This window comes from Parasteatoda tepidariorum, chromosome 8, assembly GCF_043381705.1.
Source record: "Parasteatoda tepidariorum isolate YZ-2023 chromosome 8, CAS_Ptep_4.0, whole genome shotgun sequence".
Lineage (NCBI taxonomy): Eukaryota > Metazoa > Arthropoda > Arachnida > Araneae > Theridiidae > Parasteatoda > Parasteatoda tepidariorum.
The window spans coordinates 17,358,413-17,384,773 of NC_092211.1; the positions used below are offsets into that span (position 1 = coordinate 17,358,413).

The window sequence follows — 26,361 nt, forward strand, 5'->3', positions numbered from 1 at the left end:
TAAAGTATATATATGATGTATGAGATATGAATTAGAACTAGCTTTAAAAATATGAAAACTAAGATTCAATTCGTAAACGTTTTAACCTATATTCTTTGTGTATTTTATACCTAAAGCAAACTTACAACATAGAATATTTTTTAAATTTTTAAAACACGGATTATTTTTTAAACTGAAATTTATGACAAAATAAAATAATTGCAAGTTAAAAAAGCAAACAAAAACATTTGTAAGCATAAAAATAAAATCAAAGGTTCTAATTCAAAAAAGAAAATAATAAATAAACTTAAAAGATGTTGCAAACTCTGAAATTGAACTCATGAGTGCATAGAGTTTACATAATCAATAAATAATGACGTACTTTCATTCATAATTAGATTCTTAAAATATCTATACCAGTGCAATATTTAGTCTTACAGATAAGCTTTATCTAATCAAAAACTCTTGTCAAGAGAGTAAGCGTTAAATTATCAGTTCGAGCGATAAGTTTCTTTCTTTCTTAGTTTAGCTATTTTTCTGCATGCCTTAACTCTTCTCGCTGTCACAAAAATCAAAATTCTCGCTAAAAGTAAGGTCTAAACTTCATACTATGGCTATTAACGGGACAACAATTAATGGCAACGATGCAGAACAAGAAGCTTTTAAATTATGTCAAGAATTTCTGGGTTCCCCTTGGAATAATATGGATATTTCTAATTTTAGGCTTTCTGTAGTGAAGTAAGTAATTAATTAAATTTTGGCTTAATTAAGTATTAACTTCAGCTTAATTAAATATAAGTTTTAGCTTAATTAAATATTAATTTTAGCTCAATTAAATATTAATTATATCTTTGAGTTGAATATACTCATTTCTCTATCTAAAAGATGTGTTTTTAATTGTTGTATCTTTTGAAATTATAACCCAAGTGCACATCAATGAAAACACAAATGAAATATATCGATGAAATTACATATAAAATATACGCCTGTAAATTTCAAATGAGCAATCGAAATTTTTCAGTAATATTTTACAGGAAAATTTCTATCTGGAAAGGTTTTTATTTGTTCGAAAAACTCAAAATTTTTGTATATTGTTAAAATATTATGCAATAGTACAACAAAGTTAAAGTATTTTCTTATACAAATTACTTAATTAGTAATTAGGAACAACTTTTGTTTTGGATTTCAGAAAACCTACTACAAAACATATGACTCAAAAGTAAGAAAAAGGTTCAGATGCTGCATATGCTTAGAACGAAATTAATTTTTTTTAAATTTTTTTAATATATACGTTATATAGTAAAAAATGTTTCTTATTTTAGTTTGTAAATTTTATATTAAAAAATGCTTCGGTAAAGTTCTATTTCTTTCATTAGTCATTTGAGTAAATGTTCCACATTTTTTAAAACTTATTTTCGTCTTTGGAAGATTGTTGAAACTTGTGATCTCTTTTGTTTGCAGAGATGTTATCTGTCGTCAGTTAGGTAATATAAATCCAACACATGATATGTTATCGCATAGATAAATTGTGACAAGCAGAAAAGTAAATTTACGAAATACGTATTCCAAAAAATTTTTCTAGTTAAATTATAATATATTTTAGAAACATTTCTTAAAATGAAATGCGAGCAATCAAACAAACACTTGTTCCTAAATTTAAAATGCAATTTTTTTATACTACACTTTTCAAGTAACAAAAACCATAAAAATTTAATTTTATCATAAATGAAACGATTGTCCTCAAATTTCTAACTTAATCTGTATCATTTTATGTTTTATTACGCATTTTTCAAATATTAATCATAAATTTTTAAAAAAGTAATTCTAAAATTTAACCAAAAAAGAGAGTTTTATTTTTCGAAACTTCTCTTTTTTGAATAACCAGAGAAGTAACTTTATTTTTTTTAATTATAAATATTTTATTTTTGAATGACCAATACAGAACCCAAATTTTTCTAAACATCAAAAAAAAATTTTGAAAATATCGTTCTTTTATTAACTTCATTTTTTTGAAACATCACTGTGTTTAAAAACCAAAGGGGTTCATTATTCTTCAAAATATAACTTTTTTGAATTGCGAAATAGCAATTTTACTTTACGTAACATCAACTAGTTGAATAACAGAAAGGGAAGTTTACTTTACAAAATATAACTCTAAGAAATAAATAAGAAACTAACTTTTTTGAACCAAAAATTTTTTTTTCTTTCGAAAAATTAGTTTAGAAATCCAGTTAATGTTTTTATCGAATTTATTAACTTGTATAAAAAAATTTGTGCATATTACAGACTGATATGTACAAGCAACGTCATAGTGGGTTTGGATCCTAATTGCTTGCTGAAACGTGGCATTTGTATATGCTAGCAACTGTTCTTTCCATTCTATTTCGAGTAAGCCTAGCCCATCAAATGTGAAGTTTATTTAGTGAAGAAAGATTCACAAATAAAAATTTGGTTTATTTTTTATTTTACACGGTGACAGGCATAAAGCCATGTAAAGCATAAACATAACTAGTAATGCAAAACATTTTCTGGATAATGTAAAATTGCGTATAGATAAAAATAAAGACTATTACAACAAAATACGAAAACAAATAATAAGTCTAGTTTAAATAAAAGGCCTAGACCAGAAATAATTACATTTTAACAAATTCGATACGGCTTTATATTTTCATGTTCATTAAGATTCTAATTTATACGGAGAAACTTTGCTAGACCGTAGGAAGAACCAGAATATTTACACGCAATATTGTTTGTAAACAAAGGTCATAGGTCATATGATAGTGTATCTGTGGTCTTTTTCTTTTCCAGTTGAGAATATCTCATTGTCCTCGTAGTTTGGGAACATATATCAGGAAAAATTGCGACATATCAGAAAAAATTATGACGTATCGGAAAAAATTGCGAAAAAGAAAGAAAAAACTAACTAAATTGATGCTTACGAGAATTTTGAAAGACGATAAAAATCCCCCCCAAAAAAACAAAGGATGTATTTGTGCTGCAATATTGAACGCGTGTAAATAAACTAAATGTAAACAAGTATGTGTAAACAGACTAAGTGCTATGTTTACGAGACGAATTGTGAACAGGCTTGATATTCTTTGAAAACTTATTGAGATATGTATTTTAATTTGTACGAAATTTTCCCAGTCCTAAGATTTTTCTTTGGTTAATAAATTCTAAATAAATCCTTTTAAGCGAATTAATAACACACAAAAAGAAAATAATAAACTGTAAGATTTGCCATGTTTTGATAGTTACTTCCAGTCTTTTATACGAGTATTTTCAGAAAAGTGAAATAGATTTGCAAATTGAAAAGTAAATAGCATATGTCATATTGTAAACAGTATAAGTACATTATCAATGAAGGTTAGCGGGATACTTAAACTTAAACGTAAAGATAAATCGGAAGTAGTGACACGGAAGTCTTCTTATGTAATTTTAACCACTAGTGCCATCACTGCTAAACTTTATGCGGTTATCCATCCAAAGAGAAAAATAAGATTGAAAAAAATAAATGATAAAAAGATGAAAAGTCGGTGGTTTTGTTGGATTTCTTATTGTGTTTTGAAAACAATAACAATTATTTTTCTTCAAAAATTGTATAAAAAATTATGCAACAGATTGCCAGGTTAAACTTTTTTTAAAATAAACATAATACCTGAAAAATTAGCAGACGCTACTCAAACTCGACAAAGCAATATTTTATATTTATGTTACATGCAATACTGATGTTACACGCAATATTTTATTAATTACCTTACATTCAGTCTCATAAAAAAGTTGTTTTTTTTTAATTCCTCCAAATATTTAACAATTTTTCGTCTTAGGATTCATCTAGTCTTTGACAAAAATTGCATCTTATTTTTTTTCTTCCCAGAAGCAAGTTTTAAAGTACAACTGTAAACCAAATAGGTACTTTTCCGTTAGTCTGGAGCAAATGTCGCCAATTGTGAACCAAACGCGAGCCAAGTCGCCAAGCGAATGACAAAACAGTCGACGGAATAAAAGTCTAAAACGTTCAACTATAAACAAATATTTATTAATAGCAAGAAAAACAAGTTCAATTATAAACAAATACTAATGAATTGTAAACAAAACAGTTTTACCCAAAAATAATGCTTATAATAATTGAAAAGAAAGCGTTAAAAATGAAGGAATGTTTTAATAAAGGAAAGGAAAACGTGCTTTGTTTTGAAAGAATTCTGAGAAAAGAGCACGTGGCCCCAAACTAACATTCCCCTTATGGTTGTAAGAAATTTGGCGGAATTCTACATTGTTTGGAGATTTTTCGCTTGCTCATGGCTACAAGTTTCAGATAACTTTAGTATCACCAATCCGTATACCATTTCACGTTGAGAACAGAACTTGTAAAAAAAAATAATTCAATATTTCAGGGTGTGTTTTAAAATCATAGAACCATTTACAATTTTATTTATAACAATGGATAATATTAAACTGGTGCTAAAAAAAAAACATTTTTCTAACATTTATTCCTAACAGAATAGTTACAATTTTTAAAAAAAATTTCGGTTCGGGAAGCAAAACTGCTCTATGTAGTCGACGCGTCCAAATTTCAGGACCATAGCGTCAAGTGATTTGGAGTTATGATAGATTCTAAATAGCGTCCAGAAAAGAGATCAGACAAAATACTGAGTAAACACAAGAGATGAGTTGAAAAGATCAAAAATAGTTCGCGAAATGAAACCAAAAGTTGCTTAGACTAATCACCTCTTAATTTAACACGTAAAGCACCGCGTCAGCCATCGGTGACTGACACTGGACTTTCCATTTAGGCCGCGTCAGCCACCGGTTGCTGACACTGAAATTACATTTAGGCTACATCAACCACCGGTGGCTGACACTGAAATTACATTTGGGCTGCATCAACCACCGATGGCTGACACTGAAATTACATTTAGGCTGCGTCTGCCACCGCTTGCTGACACTGACCTTTCACATAGGCCGTGAAAACAGCTGGCTGACAGCGTATAACATTATATAGAACTATAAAATTTACACTCTTTTATGGAGTTGCAGAAAATTTATTCAAAATTTTCTTAATTATTGTGATTCTTGGTTTAATAAATTCAATTTAGTAGATTTTTATCCACCACTATTTTTAAACAATTCGTAGGCATATATAATTCACCACTTTTTTCAGATATGTCATGCTAAACCTTGCTAAACCTTAGTGTAAAAAATGTGAGTTCAGACTAACCTAGAGTAAGCCAAAGTTTCAAATACAGAAAATAAATTATGAAATGATTACTTAGGGTTACGCAAACGACGAAGTTCTCTTCTAAGAATTTGGTTGCATTTTAACATTTTGAAGTATTTTTTTTTTCAGCAATTGAAACTTCATGGCTTAGTCTAGATTTGCCTGAACTTATTTTTTCTTTCCTTTGAATTTTAAATTAGTAATTAAGTAGAAAGAGGACTCACGACAAAAATTTTCTACTGCGGTGTGGCGTACTTCTTAAATTTTCACTGCAAATCAAACAAATTTCGACATTTATAAACTCTACTTTATACTTCAGATTTCCATAAAAAAAATCTGTTCCTTCACTTCAATTTAAATTTCAAAACCCAAATGTAAACATTTTTTTTTTTAATTTTTGACTAAAATTCTAAAAATATAATGCACCAGTTCCTTGTTGGGAGCTAGCGCAAGGATATTCTGACGATACCGTTAGAATAATATAGACAAGATCGGCTTTAATCTAATGGAGACAATCCATCTTTCTCTATTTGTTACAGCCAAACCATTTTGTAGGAGCCGTGATGGCTCAGGGGATAGAGAGCTTGTTTTCGAATGATGTAAACCGGGTTCGAATCCCAGCGGTTGCTAGTCGATACGAACCCTTGCAGTCAGGTTAACCATGGGAGGTTCGCGTGTTTTTCCTCTCCATGTAACGCAATGGCAGGTTAGTTCCATCAAAAAGTCCCCCGCGAAGGCACATTTCTCATAATACTTGGTTCAGGAGTTCCCTTGTCTTCTGGATTGGGTTCAAAATTACAAGTCTACGGAGTTGAACATTAGTAGTCGTAATACTGTATTTGTGTTCTTTAGAAATGATTTTTCGATTAATTTATTGTTCATGTTTTGAGTTTCCTCTTGTTTGTGAATTTTTCTTTACAGCTGCCTTTGCCGTAACTCTTCTTTTTGAAATTGCATCTGTTTTCATGGGCTTTGGACAAATTCTGGTACTTTTCATCATCACAATATGTTTGCTACCCTTTTTTAATGATTTTTTTTATTCCTCGCCTATTATGTTTGAACACTCAAACTCCTAAATTCTATTTTTTGAGTAACTACTATTGTTAATTTTAAGATTTCACTAAATTCTTTGAGGCCTTCTGGTGTTGTCATGGTTCGTCACCAGGCCTACCTTTTTGAATCCTCTTTCTTTCTTTTTTTTACTGAGAGGTCACGTGCGTGCACTTAGAGTCTACAGTATTCTCCGGATGCCCCCTGACGGGGGCGGGACGGAATTAAGCCTTGATTAGTAGTCGTAAACACAAAAATTGGGTCGACTGTTCAACAACGGTTATAATATAAAATAAAATAAAAAACATTTTGTATCAAATTAAAAAGTTCTGAATACAAACTTTTAATTTCAATACAATATATTTGCCCTCGCTGCACTGATATTATTCTTTATTTTAACTTTCTCATTCAAAAAAAAAATTTTCATTTGTAAACTGAAAATTTGATTGGTGCATTTTAAACAGATTGAATATGCCTTTTAGTATTGTGCATGACTTCGTAATGTTGGTCAATATCAATTTAGTGATTATTTACTTCTCTTTACTCGGTACCTAAAAAGGGTATTTAGCTCGTAATGAAAAGAAAAGTTAAAATTTAAAAATTATTTATTAACAACTATAATAGAGAAAATAAATCTCTTTCTGTTACACTTAAAAGAAACAAAATAAGTTGCGTATGGAAGTCGCGTCCAACGGTTTTCATTTTGAGAGCAATAAAAATTGTTAGTCTACTAGAAATTAAATTCTATTTCATTTTATTCTTTTCTCCTTCTCAGTTTTCAGTCGGTTGGTTATGTTGGAAAATGGTTTAAATTCGCTTGACGGTATAATAGGGATAACTTTTATCTACAACGTTAAGAAACATCATACAAAACAATTAAATTAAAAATGCTATGGGTTTTGAAGTAAATGAAGCTTTTAATAATGCAAAACTATCGTTAAAATTGAAGCACTTTAGCTAGTCTAAAAAAATAAATATCCATTATCAATTATAAATTTGACATGTTGATAAATTTGATATTATGTTGGAAAATGTTTTAAATATCGCTTGATGGTATGATGGAAATAAATTTTATCTACAACGTTAAGAAGCTTGATACAAAGCAATTAAATAAAATATGCTTTGGGCTTTGAAACAAATGAAACGTTTAATCAAGTAATGTAATACAAAACTATCGTTAAAATTGAAGCACTTTAGCTACTCGAAAAAAAAAGAAATATTCATCATCAATTATAAATTTGATATCTTACCTTTAGCGGCATTAAAAGCTTTTTAATTCTATTTTAGCGGCGGATTATCCAACAAGTTGTATTGTTGTACGCTTGCAAATCCTTCTCTTCCAATGAGCCCAAAAGTACCTGAAAGAGTACTTTTGCGAATTTATGGTCCTTTACAAGATGAAGAACATCGAAAAGTTGTGGAAGCTGCAACGTTCGTATTACTAGCTGAGAAAAATCTAGGACCCAAAATGTACGGAATATTTCCTACAGGAAGGCTAGAGGAATATATACCAGTAAGATATACCAGGAATATATACCAATAATATTGAAAAAATCTTTTAACGTTATAATAATTTTTGTATTGCTTCTAATTTAAGCTCTTAAGACCCATTGTCCAATATTTTGCACATAAGGTACAATTTTGTTGCATAAAAATAATTTTTTTAAAAAAAATTCTGATTGTATACCTTTTAAAAGCTAGATGTTCTTGTCAAAATATTTTAACGTTGTAATAATTTTTGTATTGATGCTAAATTTAGCTCTTGAGACCCATTGTTCAATATTTTGGACATAAGATACATTTTTGTCGCTTGAAATATTTTTTTGAAAAAATTCTAGTTGTATACTTTTAAAAAGTTAGATCTTTTTTGTCAAAACACATTGGATTTATCCTGGTTGAATTATTAAAATCACAATGAAAAATTATAGCAAAGTTAAGATGATCGATTCTAGTGGCAGTTTTATGGCATATCTTAGTACTTAAGACGAGTAGAATATGTTTCGTGATAAAAATGTGAAGATCTACACTATGAAAATACCTAACAATATGCAAAAAATGCTAAACATTCATAATTATTTATAATAAGAAAAAATAACTATTAAAGTTATGTTTAATGAATTGAAATTTTTTTTCTTAATAATTTTATCTCATTTTTTTAGTTTACTTTCTTTTATACCACATATTTCAAAGCAAAAACATCCTTTTCTGCCGTTATTTCGGACTCAAGTTCCAGTAGGTCATTTACAATAATTTACTTAAATCTGTCTCTTACGCCTAAAACATTATCAAAAAAGAATTTTATGCATTTTTTTCAAATATTATATCGAAGAGAAAAGTAAAAGCAATTGTAATTGTAGAACGTTTACGCATTTTAACGAATGGTATGAAAAAAAGAAATATTTCCTTAAAAAGTTGTTAATTAAAAAAAATATCTGATATTTTTCTTTTAATTCTAAAAATGATTTTATCCAATTGTAGATAGTTAGGTATTTTATTGCACAATGGGCATTTTGGTGACTGTCTGGAAAGCGTCAATTTTGATCTCTGGAGAGGGGATGGCTCCCCCGATTTAGTAGCCCAACGACCTGCACGTCAAGTTGAGCATTTTACGGTAGAACAGTTTAACGAGGACCGATACCGCGCTCCCTCTGTCCCTACTTTGGTTAATCAAAGTGGTCTCCCACCCACTTACTTACCACAGCCAGTGATGCTTGATTTTGGTTTTCTACTGGGAACAGCGTCCTTATACACTGAGAGACTTATCCAATTTATAAACTGTCACTTATTTCTTCCATTAACTACCGCAACTTTATTTTGAGTAAATTTGAATACGCTTTTAGCGTAGATACATACCTTACTGACTAAAGTAGAATTATTTCTTTTTTAGTCAAAAACTTTAAACCAAGAGGAGATGAGGCTGATGCTGACAAAGACAGCCAGAATGTTGGCTAAAATACACACTCTCGATGTGCCGGTCAGAAAAGTACCAGATCTATGGGGTACTCAAATCAATAAGTAAGGTTTGTCTAAAATAATCAAATAAAATAATATAAACATTTATCTATAGATCACAATTGCTTATGAATTAAAGAATTTCAAGAAAGTACTTGTTCAGCAACCATTTTAATGTTAACAGTTTTCCTTTTTAAGAATAGGTTATATTTTGTTAATACTATATGTTTCAACCACATATGCTTATGAATTGAAGAATTTCAAGAAAGTACTTGTTCAGCAACCATTTTAAAACCAACAATTTTCCTTTTTAGGAATAAGTCATGTTTTGTTAATACTATATTTCAACCACATATGCTTATGAATTGAAGAATTTCTAGAAAGTACTTGTTCAGCAACCATTTTAAAACCAATAATTTTCCTTTTTAAGAATAAGTCATGTTTTGTTAAACATTACGTTTCAACCACATGTGATTGTGAATTAAAGAATTTCAAGAAAGTACTTGTTCAGCAATCATTTTATAGAAAACAGTATTCTTTTTTTAAGAATAGGTTATATTTTGTTAATACTATGTTTCAACCTCATATGCTTATGAATTGAAGAATTTCGAGAAAGTACTTGTTTAACAACAATTTTAAAACTAACAATTTTCCTGTCTAAGAATAGGTTATGTTATGTTAATACTATAGAAGAGAGGTTTCCAACCTAAGAGTCACACCACAAGTGGGCCGCAGGCAGCTCGGTACTGGGCCGTCACGCTTAACTATGCCAACTAACCTTTTCAGCTTTTTTTAAAGGAATAAATTGAATGTTAGGAGTGAATTGAAGCTAAAACTATATGCAGTTTTTTGTAACTATCTACCTGAAGTTTTTATACATTCTAAAGCTAGTTTTATGAGATTCAACGAAATATCACTTAAGACATGGTCTCCCCCCTAAATTCTTAATGATTTTGTGAAATTCACTAAAATATCACTTGTTCTCCCACTAAATTACAGGTGCTTTTTTTTCAAATTAAATAAAATGTAAGTTAACGTGTTCTGTACCTTTTAAACTCGTGTTGATTTTTCTTAAATATCTCTTCTAATATTTTGCTGACTATCTTAAATTTTTCAAAAAATAAATTAACACGCTTTGAAATTAAACTCTTGGATAGTTAGTTATGGAGAACTGTAAGTAGTTGCATTCGTCAATATGAAGTACATTTAAATTGTTACATCCTATTTCAAGTATTTTCCAAAACTGGTGATAAATATTTAAAAATATGAAAAGATGGTTTCTCCTTGTTCAAATTTTACGATGATTTTTACCAATAATAAAATTAAAATTTACAGTTCTAAAATCCTAGGATATATTTTAAAACCAAGTCTTAAGAATTTGGGTATTTTTATATGGAATCGATTTCTTATATGGCATGATCGAAGGATGCATAATTTTACCGTTTTCCATTCAACTGAGGCGTTTGTTTACAAACTTTATATTTAGGTAAATCTAAGAGAATGGAAAGAAAAACATTTTAGTTTCAAAGCAAAACGCAACAAACCATATATATTTACTCATTAAATTTTTCTTTAATCGTTTTCATCAGTTTTTGAGACATTTGATTGAAAAGAAAATATTTGGATTAGATTAGATTCATTATTTATTATGAAATATTTAAAAAAAAATCTAGTTACAGTATGGTATATTCTTCATTATCCAACCATGGCCAAGAACCTAGGCTCTATCCTTTAACAACCAAGAAAAGAATGCCCGTGACCCGGACCAGATGAACTGTAACACATCTAAACTAGTACCCGTCTCTCCTAACTTTCATTCCACATCCAATTAGAGGACTTTTAGCGACGACAGATTTGACTCGCACCATTCGAATTATATACGCCGGTTCTTATAAAGAATCCAGGATCGAACTCAAAACCACCAGCTCTTAACAGTCAGTTTTGCCGATAACTTATTCTACTGCCCCGATGCACAATCCATTTGATTTTATTCACAGTTTTTCAATCCATTTGATTTTATTCACAGGTGGCTTCATGATGTTGAGAAGGATGCGATAAAGAGAAATAAAGGAAAATTTTCATTATCACAGTTCTACAGAGAAGAAATTCAATGGTTAACGTAAGTTATCGCCTTACGTACGACTTCGAACAATTTACCTTATAATGCTTATCTTTTTTGACTTCTAAATTACCTTTTCTGATTCCACTCAGATATATTTTTAGACTTACCATCTAAGCAAAATAACTTATTGCTAAAAATTTCTTCGGTGTGCTCTGCAAACACCGCCCTTAATATATATTTTTACACTCTTGTTTTAAATAAAGTCAAAAAGGCATAAAATTATTTTAACAGTAAAAAGAGTAAGGCATGGCTTTGACTGACACGTAATCGAAGAGAATGAAAGGCTCTAAATAAGGATAAAAAAAATAAATAAAAAAGAGATAAAATTGGTAGTCTACTTATTTTTTCTTTAATAGTGTATTTGTGGAGGGAGTAATAATTGATTGATTTACGTAATTCAACCCTACTTAGTTCAAAATAAAAAAAATTATGTAGTTTCACTTTGAACTAACATTGATTAAGCAATTTGGAATCAAAGTGAAAGCAAAAAATCAGTCAGTCAAATTTGCCGCTACCGCTTTTTACTTCTTCCCCATCCAGATTCGAAATTAATTCAAATGACTCAACCGTCCCGAAGAAGTTAAACACATTTATGCATCCTTAACAATGTTCTTTTCAAGTATTTAAGTATTATTTTATGTTGTTATGAAGCATTTTTGTAAAAGAAAATACAATTTTCTTATGAGAGAAAAACGGGATTACCCAAATCATACAAAGCCAATTACCCAATTTTTCAAAATTTGAAATTCTTTGCGAGCCGCAATTAAATACGTATTTAAAAGGTATGCGAAAAAGGTATTAATTTTTTTTTACATTTATTATATTTATTGAAAACATACAAGTAAAAGTGCAAAATATGTGTATTGAATTTAAATATTAAAATTTAAACACATTTATTTTACTTCTCTTGGTATTTCTTTAAAAATTGGTGAATAATTGGTGACAGCACTTCTCAGTATTTCCTTGAGATGCTGGTTAGTTAATACTGATCGGTGTTTGGATTTCACGAATTTCAAAGTGAAATAAAGTGATTCACATAAGTACGTTGTTCAGAATATTGAAATGATTCGACAAACAGCCTTTTTTTAATTCAGGATACTTCGATTCTGGTACAAATTTCCAAAATTCAGTAATCGACGTCGACTTATATTTTAATTGTAGAGCTTGATCTTCTTGCCTCTCTATTAATTCTAATTCTACAGATGCTTTTTGTGTCATAATTACATTGGAAATGGAAAACTCACCTTGAATTGAACAACGCTACACTTAGTTTTTCATATTTGTTCTCAGTAATTTAAAAGACATTTTGAAACACATACGGAACGATAATAATTTTTTTAAATATAATAGCACAAAACTGAAAGGGAAACTCGGGTATATTTATCGAGAACCACAAATAATCCTTCAAAGAGCCGCATGTGGCTCGCGAGCCGCAGGTTGGTCACCCCTGCTATAGACAATCAAAATTGTTTTTTTAAAACCAAATCGAATTAACTGAAACAAGAATCATGCATAATAAGACTACCACTCGAAAATATTTATCCGCTATCCGGAGCAAGTTCCCATCTCTGTAAAGTGAAAGATTTTTAGTAAAAAAACTAAATAAAATATAACTTTATAAAATAAATAAAAATTATTTTTTTTCATTTTAATCCCATCTTTGCTTTTACTCATCTCGATAATGATGGTCAAATTTGAGAACGTTTTTGATGTATAATAATTTACTACCCCTAACATGCATATTTTTTTAATTTAATTGTTTGCAAGTTGAATTTCAATAAGGTTAATAAAAGTATTTTAACATTTTACATTTTTAATTAAAATATTTATTAAAAATGACCATTACAGAATAACCAGTAAACAATTTTAAAAAAAACTAAATTTTTTCAATTTTCAGAAAGGAAATGGAAAACTCGAATTCACCAACTGCTTATTGCCACAATGACCTTCTAGGAGGTGAGTTGTATTTTTATTAGGTCATAGTAAACATTTATGACCTTATTGCCTTCATATACTATTTGAGTTGTAACATATGCTTTAGTTATAGAAATATTAAAGTCATATGTAAATTTATATTCTAGTTTAATAACATTTATTGAATTATAGAGAAATGTTTTACCAATTGATTGAGTTACCAATTTTTTTTTTGAAAGAAAATTGCTAAAAAAATGAAATTATAGTACAGATTATATAGCAAATGTACAAATTAACTTGGGTGATCTTTTAACGTGTTAAAAAAAATTTTAATTGCACAAATTACGTAGGTCATCTGCACTTTACCTACGAGCATTCGTTAAAGCGAAAACAAGATCTAATTTAGAACAACAGCAAAGTTTTTATATACTTAAGTTAACGGAATGTTGCTTATTTATTTTCCGTTATCTAAAACATAGAAAGGCTAAAAAATCAATACATTAGTTGATAGAATCAATCATCAATTAATTAAATAACTATAATACGAAGAATCAAACCTTTTAAAGCATTATTACAATTAAGGAAATTAGCATAATGTCATTTATTTGCTTTTTCACTATCTAACGTTTTCACGATCTGTGGTCAAGATATTCAATTAAAAATTCAACGAATTAGTTCATGGGATGAAATAAACAAACTTTTAGTGTGTCTACCACTACAAAAATACAATTTCAATTCACTAGTATATAAGACATGTTAACTCGATTCTATGTAGGGGTATCTTTTCATAGATGAAAGTTGACACTGTCGATATCTACTCTCCCCACATTGATGAACTTCGGACGTGATGTGAACATGCCCGCCTTGCGAAACTCCCACATCGATATGAATACGCCTATCCTGACAGTAACGCCCACTTCGATCTGAACACGCCTACTCCGATGGATGGTCTACATTGTGCAGTTGACTTGCTACTGCGTCATTATCCACCTCCTCACGCAGTTGCTACTCAGTCTCGATCACACATAACGTATACACTCGACTGCTAATGACAACACAGGACCAACCACAACCATGTACTCAATACAGCTCTCCCGGCTTCTCGCAAAGCAGCAATTAATCAACTAGTGGTATCCGTTAATCGAATTTCTATTACAGATATAATTCTGGTGGGGGAGTACCATAGTGTGTCTATCACTACAAAAATACAATTCCAATTCACTAGTATATAAGACATGTTAACTCGACTCTGTGTAGGGGTACCTTTTCATAGATGAAGGTTAACATTATCTATAATTTCTCTCCCCACAAACTTTAGAGGTTGACCTTAATAAATTTTACGAAACCTTAATAAATTTGACACATGACCTTAATAAATTTTACGAAATCTTGATTCCACACTTCTACGGATTACTTTAGTTAATCATACTGATTAATTAGTATATTAGTTAGGTAAAGTGCAAATGAACGGCTTTCGAGCTTTAGCTGTAACAAACATACAAGTACGATTAAATTTTGATTTTCCAATCATGTTATCAAGTTTCTGTTTTTGTCTTACATAGGTAACATACTCCTTCGGGAAGACTCCAAAAACAAATTGGATCCAGACATCGTTTTCATTGATTTTGAGTTTGGAGGATATAACTACAGGTAAAAGCAATAATACAAGAAGTTTGGTACTTCCATGTTTATTTATACAGGCATATGTTTAAGTTATGTAAATTACTGTGATAAACCAAGTCAATGGAGTCAAAATAGAAGACTTGGCGTTGAGGAAAAGTTTGCAGTCGGAAAATAACTTTCTCGACTCCAACTCCAATTGGCTAAAAGTTAAGTCCCTTAATCAGTCACAGTTCATTTTGCTCTGATTGAAAAAACGAAACGAAGGATTGGATCTTAAAAAGTTACAGCAAAAAATATCTATATATATTCTTTGATCAAAAATGTTACTTAAATGTGTGAAAATTATCTAAATTATAACTTTCCCTAAATTTAGTTTATCTCATTCGAATGTTTTTGAGCTTATGATTTATTGAACTACTGAAAAAGTTAATTAACCCCTTAGGGTGATTCATAGCGGGTGATTCATAAAATCATTCATACGAAATCAGAATCAGGATATAAAATAATAAATATTAGTAGCTTAAATTTGGGCATTACTATTTTTTCAAACCTATTTTTGCTTTCACTTTAATTCTTGCACGTCTGTTCAATATTAGTTCAAAGTGCAACTGTATTACTTTTATTTTCTACTAATAGGTAAATTCAATAAATCAATTTATTATTATTTCTTTATATTATTATAATTTATTATCATTATTATTATTATCTTAACAAACCAAATGAACTGCTAAGTAATTAGTATGGTTACCAGTTTTATCTTTTTACTCTGATTGATAAAGTTTCATGCTGGCACGTATTTTTGACAAACGGCAATACGTTAGTTTCGAAATCAAATTTCTTCTGCTCATTTGAAAAGTCTATTAAAAAGATATCCAAATGAATTCTATGCGCCATTTGTAATAATTTCGAAAGTTCAGAACATTTTCTACAAAATTCTTTAGCAAGAAGACGCTCATAAATAACTTCTTATATAACTGCTGCAAATGTGTGTACAATTTCTATATTTTTATATTATATAATGTATTTTTTAAAATTTATTTCTTCAGCTTTTATGATATGAAATGTAATTTTATATAAACTATTTGTAACTCTAATCGCGCATTGATAATTTTGAATTATTTACTTAATAATAATCGTAATATTTTCTGAGGATTCTGAAAATAACAAACATTTTAAGTCGGAATCGAGGTCAAACTCTCAGAAAAGTCAACTGTCGGAGTCAAATACAGGCTCTGCAGCTCTGTCATATACAGAAACATGCGATCTACAAATCAAACTTTAAGCAACTATAGAAAGATTATTGATAAATAAATAGAAAATAAACTGATTAAACTAAGAGAGACGTAAAATTTCGAAACAGCTGCAAACGACTTACTTCTTACATTAAAAATTAATTTCTTACTATTTATTTTCTATCAGCCCTTTCACAACTTTGCAATGCAAAAAGTAGTCAGTTAATAAGTTATAAGTTACCATCTATTAATTCTTATTTGTTATATATTATTTGTTAAATATTATTAAGTACATTTATCAAGCATTATTTATCAAGTACTTATCATTAACATTCTTGAGTTTAACCTGTAGCTTACGGGTGGTACAACATGTGGACCACTTATGATGGTGCAACATGGTATACCGTAAGCAAAGGGTTAAATACAACTAATTTTAAAAATTCTCATTTCAGATTTTATCTAAAACTTATAATCTCTCAACTATCACGAAATTTTTTCAGCCGCTTCCTAATTTGCAGAAAAATTTTACTCTTAGAAGCAAAAATTATGCTTAATTTTTACTAAGATTTGATTCAGTACGCTATGTACAAGTGTAGTATTTACTTATTATCTTAGAGCATTTAGTGCAAAGTTACTGAGAGACATTAAAAAAAACAATCCTATAAAAACAGAGTTTGACTAACTGATCGCATTTACTGTAGAGTCATGGCAGGCCAATTTAAATGGCACTGCATCGGTAATGAAATTTACTGGAAAAAAAAGTGGTTAAATAAACTTATTTGTTTTCTCGGATATCAGCCTGTATAAGGTAGACATCTAAGTCACCTAATCAATTATCTTTCAATTGATTCTCGATTGATCAATTCTCTTTCTTTTTACTAAAATTGTGGTACCAATTTTTGTACAAAAAAATATTTCTGTATTCCCATTTAATTTATTGTATCATTTTTACAATAAAATATATAAAATTTATGAGTAATAAGAGGGATATATACTGGGAAAGGTATATAGAAGCTAGGTATATAGAACCAAGATAATTTCTGGTTGTTTGTTATAACAGTATCTCTCTGGGGAACAAAATTTTTTTGTGTTCAATGAGATTTTTGAACGAATCTTATATATTTTCTCGTCGCTGATTTTAAATCTGCAATCTGTTTCTCTCAACAAGTTACAGTCTTCATGCAATTCAATAATACGTTCATAAGCTTTTTATTTATTTACTCGAGTGAATAAGCGTCTTCACTTCTCTGATACGTAAAGAATGGTGGTAAAAAGGGGATAATACATTCCAGTGTATGATGCGATATGTAAAGATCATTAGTTTTTTCGAAGTATTATTTTCAAAGTTGACAAATCTATAAATTTATATATCGAAATTGATGCGTTCTTTGTACAATTTCACATTCAGACCAAAAATAAACTACAAATAAAATTTTTACAAAAATCTGCAGCTTTCCGAACGAAACTAATTTCAAATTTGAAATCTCTACACTCAAATGAAGCAATATCAAGTGCTCGTGCAAATGCAATAAAAAAAATTTCCCCAGTGTTATAATTATTTAAACAATTTCTTTTATTAATTAGATGTATATTCGTATATTTCTTAGGGTACTAAAGGTATACTAAATGTAGCCATCCTTGAATTTTTTTGCATGTTTTATCAAATACAATTTTTTAATCTCTCTCTATTAACCTGATAGAATGAAAATGCCTCAAAAAACATGAAATTTTCTTGCTGATGTATTCATTATTTTTATAAACTATTTACAAGTTGAAAGAACATTTTTTACATGCTTTGAATTGCTTATTATACATTTTTTACATGCTTTGAATTGCTTATTATACATTTTTACATGCTTTGAATTGCTTATTATACATTTTTTACATGCTTTGAATTGCTTATTATACATTTTTTACAGAGCTTATGACATTGCCAATCATTTTTCTGAATGGATATACGAATACCACACTCCCGATCCCCCACATTTTGTACTAGATATCAACAAGTATCCCAGTAAAGAAGAAAGGGTTAGTAAGTGTACTGTACAAACTCTGGTGTAAAACCTATCTGAATTTTATTTTGAGAAACTGGAAAAATTGTGTGTTATTACAATAATGTAAAAAATTTTAATGTGTCTCAACGACAAAAATTATGGCAACAACTTTACACAAAAGTGATGCAGTGAAATGCCGTTCAAAATAGTGTGGAGCTATGTTGTTTTTTTTACACTTCTTGGTGTAAAGTAGCCGCCACCATTTTTGTTGTTCAGTTACACAAAAATTTATATTAACAGTAAAATAACATAAAAACATAAGAGCCAGTAAAGTTATTTTTACAATATAATCTAAAGTAAGAATCATCAATTTATAATGCATATATATGTTACGGTTAAAATAATAAATCCGGTTGTTATTAATATTAACCGGTCAATATTAATAATTACCGCTTCTTTCTCTCTAAGTGAAAAGTATCGCAAATTATTCACTTTTACCGGTTATTATTAATTATTAATATTGACCGGATAGTATTAATAATAACCGACTATTAAAATTGACCGTAACATATACACTAATTATTAAAATAAAATTATTTTATGAATCAAACATTCACGTTGCACAGAAAGAATATCGAGATGAATTTGAACTAGGCTTAACAAAATGGAAGTGGATCGAAATTATGCATCATAAAATTAGCTAATACAGTTCTCAGATACTTAAAATTTAAAATATAATCATCCTTATCCGACAACAGAAAACATATTTAAGGGCAAATTTTTGTTTCTCTTGGTTGAATTTCAGCTTTGGAGGTTAAGAAAAGAACTCTCGACAACTCTTTCCAGATTGCAAACAAACTGCAGGCAAAATTATATTTGGCGTTTCTGTTTTTTTTTTGAAGTTTGGAGAGCGCCAATATTGGTGTTTTCGGAAATAAAAATAATTCTTGTATGGTGCGAAAGTATGCAAATTCCGCATCCGGCATTCACCGACCGAGGTGCTGGCGTGAAATATCCTCAGTGGTAGACGGATCGTGGATTAGAGTCCCCTTGCCTTTACGCTAACCATGGGACGTTTTCGTGGTTTTCCTCTCCATGTACCGCAAATGCGGATTAGTTCCATCAAAAAATCCTCCACAAAGGCAAATTTCTCCTTCTACTTAATCCAGTAGTTCCCTTGTCTTCTGGATTGGTTTCAAAACTACAAGACTATGGATTTGAACATTCGTAGTCGTAAACCCAAAAATTGTGTTGGCTCTTCAACGACGGTTGTAAAATAAAATGTAAATGTTGGTGTTAGATTAATACTTTTTAAGTGTTTCGATTTAAATTACACCCTGTAAAAAGCATATAAACTCTTGATTTGGTGTTAAGCCGGAGTAAAATGTACCTTCCCACAGTTTTTCGGATTGATCTACGTCATACTCGGAGAGAAATTAAACTACAGATTTTACTGGGAAGTAATACCGAATCGAGCATTCGAACTCACTTAAATCCAAGCAGTTAAATCGGAAGGCCAAGAAATGAGCAATCAGATGCTTTTTTCTCTAAAGTTTGATACCCGAAGTGGACTGATCGTAACGACATGGTTCCCTGTCGAACACCGAAGTCAAGCACCACTTGCTGCAATCAGTAAGCTGGTGGGTGACCTCTTTGATCAGCGTAAGGACTGAGGATGCACGGTATCGGTCCTCGTAAACTGTTCTACAGTAAAGTGCTTGACTTCAAGCGCAGGTCGTCGGGTTACCAATGTAGGGTAGCCATCCCCTCTGCAGAGGGTCAAAATTTGCGATGGGATGTCTCATCACCTCCTAGAAGAAGGAAGGCCTCAGTACGGATCAATTTAGTAGTCCGATGTAGCTAAGTTAGCGCAGTAGATGAAAAATAAGAAAGATGTCATTACGTTCGGGGTACTAAGCTGCGCAGTGGTTGAAAATACGAAATATGTCATAACGTTTGGACTACTGAAGGATATTTATGGTTTTTTTTAACGAAAGAAAAGTATTTTAAATCCATTTAGATTTTTTACGAAAATTGTCAGCAAGAAATGACAACTAATATATTTTAGCTCACTGACCACAAAAAAAGGCTTCGAGGGTCGGATGTGGCCAACACCCCCTAGAAGTAGGAAGGCCTCAGCACGGATCAATTTAGTAGTCCGATGTAGCTAAGTTAACTGCGCAGTAGATGAAAAATAAGAAAGATGTCATTACGTTCGGGGTACTAAGCTGCGCAGTGGTTGGAAATAACGTATATGTCATAATGTTTGGACTACTAAAGGATATTTATGGTAACCCGTGCTGAGGCCTGCTTTTTTCTAGGATTTGTTGCATGTCTTCCGATCGTTCCCAGTGCTATTTCACAGACCATCGCCAATAGTCCATTGTGCAGTTCTAGTGCGAATTAAATAAAGTACATACCTACCTAAATAAAAGTTTGATTTCGTCTTGGACGAAACTAAAAATTCCACAGATGTAAATTGTCATAAAAAAGTATCGATGTTTTAAGCTGTATAATAAAAATAATGTTGCCCTTGTAAGATTGTGCTCAGAAATCTCAAAATTGTGTTGTTGTTGTTGTTGACGTACGCCTGTTTAGGCAGAGGGAGTGCGATTGTTCTTGTTTTTCAGTGGCGCCATCTATGGCCAAGCATTCGACTTCTGCCACACCTTACGTCACATCCGTTTATAGGCCGGAACCATTCATACATCCATTCATTCATCCACAGATCGTAATTTTGACCTGAATCAGAGAACGATCGATCTCTAATCCAGTACCCCCAGAGGTATTGATTTGTTATTGGAACATGGGGGACTTTTGCGACTCGACAGATTTAACGTGCATCAGTCACTTTACTACACGGGGAGTCTTCGGACGGCGGGGTTCGAACCCAGGAATTCACGGACATGGGCCCAGTGCCCTTCCGACCAGGCTATCCCGGCCCCTAAATTGTATTAAACAATTTAATATTTATTTTCCATCCACTTCGGTTTCATTACGCCTTGTTCAAATTCATATTAATATTTATTCTTTGCTGCGCCTAAGTTTGATTAACAGACCAATCATATTTTAAGAAATATTGAATAACTACATCCTAAATTAATGATTCTTCCTTTTTAACATATCGTAAATATAACTTTACTGACGCGTATGTGCGTCATATCTTACTGCAATTTTAAAAAAATTTACTTTTTCTGAATACAAACTATTATCTACTTTATCTTATCTTATTATTTACTTTACAAACTATTATCATAATACACTAATAAATCAGTATCTCTATTTTCAGGATTCATGATTGATAACAAAATGTTAATTCTTAAAAATTTAGATTAAAAATTTCGTTGAGGTTATGAATAAAATTTCTCAAAAAAAATTCAAGATTCAAAAGTTTGAATTGTATAAACGATTGGTATTGGATATTAAATACTATTGTAGAAAAACTGGAAAAAATGCTGCATACACTTTAAAATATCGTGAATGTTATTACAAATTTACTTATCATGCATTGCATGCTAGACAATAAATCAATGTTACTTCAGAAATACATTTTATGAAAAATTCCTTTAAAAGAAAAAAACAGCATAAATAATTGCGATCATTTTTTCTCCAATTTTTGCAGTTAATTAAAAATATCTTCCTGAATTCGATTTTCATTACAATCTTTTATTATATACTGTTTAGGGAAGAACGAATTTCTTATTTAGTTCTTATTGCATGTTCCAGGTTTTCGAACTTTTCTATCTGGAATTTGTTTGAGAAAATAAGATATGAAACGAATCAGGTGATCAGCATTAAACGTTCATTGTTCTCTTACATATCTATTAAAGACTTCTTCACGTTTTTAAAGGAAAGGTTACAATACTGCAATCTGATTATATAAAAGACAAAGCCGTTACTCATTCCTTACTAATGCTCCTACTTCCCATTACGTAAGGAAACTAAATTCTAGACCATAAGTATTTTTGTGAGATAAATAGAGAAACTGAAAAAGCTTTATTTTGATGTAATCGAGAAGCTTATAACTAGTGGCTTCATTAGAGGTAATTAGCTTAATTGAGAGCTATGCTAAATAACGTTTTCCCACCAGTTATCATGATGCATTTGGTACAACATACCCAAAACCGCCGTTTCTGCCCTAGATCCACAAAAATTGGAAAATTCGTGCTTGTGAACTATGTAGAACCTTGTGTTGAGCAACTATATGGTAATTCGTGCAACTATGTGGAACCTTGAAGCAGTGAGTTTGTTTAGACACTATAGTACATATATATATATATATATATATATATATATATATATATATATATATATATATATATATATATATATATATATATATATATATATATATATATATATATATATATATATATATATATATATATATATATATATATATATATATATATATATATATATATATATATATATATATATATATATATATATATATATATATATATATATATATATATATATATATATATATATATATATATATATATATATATATATATATATATATATATATATATATATATATATATATATATATATATATATATATATATATATATATATATATATATATATATATATATATATATATATATATATATATATATATATATATATATATACACCGAAGAGCCATTACATTATGACCACCCTCCATCTATAACAATGGGCTCGCCCAGGTTTTCATGGTTTCTCGCCCAGGAACAATGTTTTCATGGGGCACATTAGGACCCATAATCCTCATAGAACAATCCCTGACGTCTGTAAGCTACTTGAACATAATTGCAGACCAGGTTCACCCATTCATGGCAACAGCTTTTCCTGCCGGGGATGGTGTTTACCACCATGTCATAAGGGTCGTATCGTCATGGATTGGTTCGAGGAACATTCCAGTGACTTTCAAGTCATGTCTTGGCCCCCAAATTCACCTGACCTTAATCCAATAGAGCATTTGTGGTCCTACTTGGTAAACCAAATTCGTGCTGCCACGCTACCCCCTCGCAATGTGAGGGAATTGCAGGACCAGTTGATGAGCGCTTGTTACCAGATCCTCAGACTACCTATCAGCACCTTGTGGAATCAATGCCACGGCGGGTACTAGCAGTTTTGAGGGCTAAAGGTGGTCCTACATGCTATTAGCAGGATGGTCATAATGTAATGATTCTTCGGTGTATACGACAATACAAATTTCTATCATATCCTGACCGCTACAATCAGAATTTATCGAGATATTATGGTCAATCGAATTTTCGACAACTTTCCGCCTCACGAGAGTATTTTAATCTCCTCTGGAGCTACATGCTTGATGTCAGATTAAAAATTTTATTTTTTTTCTGGCCTTTAGAAACTATATTTTTAATCATATTATTGTCATTTGTAATTAATAGGTAAGTCTAACTTCGACCTTTTCCTGTAAAAAACAAACTAGCAATCATTAAAATAAAAAGAAGAAAATTAAATGAAAGAAAAATTTTAAAAACTGAGTTTTTCAAGTAGACTTAACCCTTTGATGCAGATGGGACACTGGTGTCCCTTTTATATATTTCTAAGACTCAGGAAAAAATATATTTTGGTATTTCTTAATGATAATAAACAGCCTTATAGTCCCAAGAAAAAAATCTGTTAGAATATCGGAATATATCGCTCATGGGCTGCAATAGTGGCAAAACTCAAAAAACACGCGTTTTAGTCTAAGAACAGGAAAAAAAATACACATTCTATGAAAATACTCATTCTTTCAGCAGCAATACTAGCACAATTCATAACTCAACTTGAAGGTAATCTTCGTTTAAGCAAACTAAAGCATTTCTTATGCATTTTGCTTAGCAATGAGAACTTTAAACCCACTTATCTCAAAAATTGATTTTTTGAGTTGTACCGCTATTGCAGTCCATGTGAGATATTTGTACTAAAATATGAAATTCACAAAAATTTGTTTGATAAAAATCTTCATTCATATACAAAAATTTATCAACAATTTATTTTCGAAATTCAAGAAATTTCAATTATAAATGATTGTTCTAATAACTGACCTAAATAACTGCAAATTTGAAAAATAATGAATAGGAAGCAAGCCGTGTTTGGAAGATTTTACCTATAACACTGTAAAAGACATTGATGTTTTATGCTGTATCTCATAACAGTAAATTACTAAAATGCTAAATATAATATTTTTCTCTTATTTTGACTTAAATTAATACAAAATAATAAAAAAAATGAAAAATTTGTTTCATAAGAATTCTGTGTCATAGAGTTAAATTTAAAAAAAGAACTTCATTTTTGTCATACTTATAACTCAAAATGTAAGATCGTAATAAACTTCTATCACCAAAGAAAATCCTCCCCTCGTCATTCGAAAGTAATGCGCCTCATGTATTTCAACTAATAGAGTATCATTTAAAACGCAAACAAAATTTAAAAGCAATAATGTCTGAAACTCCCAAATTACATGACTAAAACCATCATTTTAAAACAATTAAAATATTTTTAACTACAACTTATATACGAACACTCAATTTCAAATAATAATTAAAGTGGGAAAATAAAATAAAATAAACGAAAATGTGTAATTTTTACGAGATATAATTTAACACGTTAATGGTATAAAATGCTCTGGCGTTTTTTTGCTCTTTCATAAATTTATTCTCTAAATTGATTAGTTACTGGTAAAGTTTACTTATTAAGTTAAAGTTCCTTTGAAGTTTAATTATTTTCAGATGAAGTTTGCAATATAGATGAAGTTTAATAATCTAGTCAAACAAATTAAGTTGGACGATCTCTTGGCATTGTAACTCATTGACATTTGCTTCGTACTTCTATAAAATTTAAAAAAAGAAACAATAAAAATAACACTAGAGTAAAAAGGGCAATGGTTTTGCATTCCAGGGTAAATGATTTACCGATTGCTCTAAAAATGATCGACTTTTTGAAAGAATTTTTTTTTTTAAAGAAAATGAAATTAGATAGAAAATATGAAATTTTCTACTTTTTGCATGAGAATCAAGAAGTTTTTCACTTAACTTTAAAAATCAGTTTACGAGTTGAAGTATAGATGGCGCTGCTAACTGTGGGAAAAATATAAAACAAGGTTTCTAAAATAACCACCATTTATAGCAAAAACGTGGCGTTCTTTAAGAACGAAATTAACGAGCACCCGGGTAAAGATTTGATTTAGAATGCTCTGGCACGAAAAACATTGTTTAGTTTAAATTTCAGAAAGAGGTATAGTTTACATTTCAACAGTGCCATCTGTCGACAAACGTTGCAATTAAATTTGGAACCTATTAAAAAAACTGCTAGTGATGCAAGCAGAACGCAACAAACTGATATATTTACAGTTATTTTTAACCCTTTACACTCCGTTGTTGCCTCTGAGGCACCATCAACAATCACTACTCTAAAATTAAAAAAATTCATACCTTAATAATTAATAATACTTCAAGAATTTTAAAAATTATATAAAAAAATGCTATAATATGTACTTTAAATAATTTAGTGCAAACATCGCTTGAATGTACCATTAGTTCAAAGCCTTAAATATTTTGAAGATCTGTATTTGCTTAAATTAACATACAGGTCTTAAAATATATATATATTTGCTACGTACTAAAGACTTTAAGGAAATGCATATGTTTTGTTTTTTTATATTTCAGATCATATTAAATTAGTTACAATATTAACAAACTTGGATAATAAATAAAACTTCTATTATTTTTTTCAGGAATACAGTAGACAGAGAAGGGAGATTTATCTCAAAGCGAAAGAAATTTATTTGCGGAAAAAGCAACAAAACCAACGTTAATGTCTAAAAAAAGAACTAAACTAATTATTTCTTTTATCATGGATGCGATTTGAAAAAAAAAACTAGCACTGTTTTCTCTAAAATTGGTAACCACAAAGAAATAATGGATTTTGAAAATCACACCTTTCTTGTAAATAAAATTTTGTTAATTAATTTTACTGTATTAGAAAAATAAATGTGTTTTTTTTTACTCTTATTGACTAATTGTTACTGAATAGATCTTTTTGAATACACAAGGAAATAAACACTAAGAGGGGAATATCTTTGATATATAGGGAAAAATTTTCTCTCTATAAATCACTAAGGGGAAAACAACTAGTATAAACGTAAAAATATTTTTTATTAAATCTTACGTGGTTTTCAAGCAACAGAGATGATTTAGATAAAAAATTTCTAAAATAACGGATTATTTTACAGAATTTTCACAGGATAATTTTTTTCTAAAATATTTTTCC

The 26,361-nt window shown here is 29.9% G+C and overlaps 1 protein-coding gene across 1 annotated transcript; it reads left to right on the forward strand.

Moving 5' to 3' along the window:
- Positions 1-365: 365 nt before the first annotated feature.
- On the forward strand, positions 366-26,102 carry LOC107443383 (choline/ethanolamine kinase). Its single transcript, XM_043043224.2, has 8 exons — positions 366-717; positions 7,535-7,760; positions 9,135-9,262; positions 11,226-11,318; positions 13,219-13,277; positions 14,798-14,885; positions 18,010-18,189; positions 25,773-26,102. The coding sequence occupies exons 1-7, from the start codon at positions 590-592 to the stop codon at positions 18,149-18,151; spliced, it is 864 nt and encodes a 287-aa protein (XP_042899158.1). The 5' UTR covers positions 366-589; the 3' UTR covers positions 18,152-18,189; positions 25,773-26,102.
- The last annotated feature ends 259 nt before the right edge of the window (positions 26,103-26,361 follow it).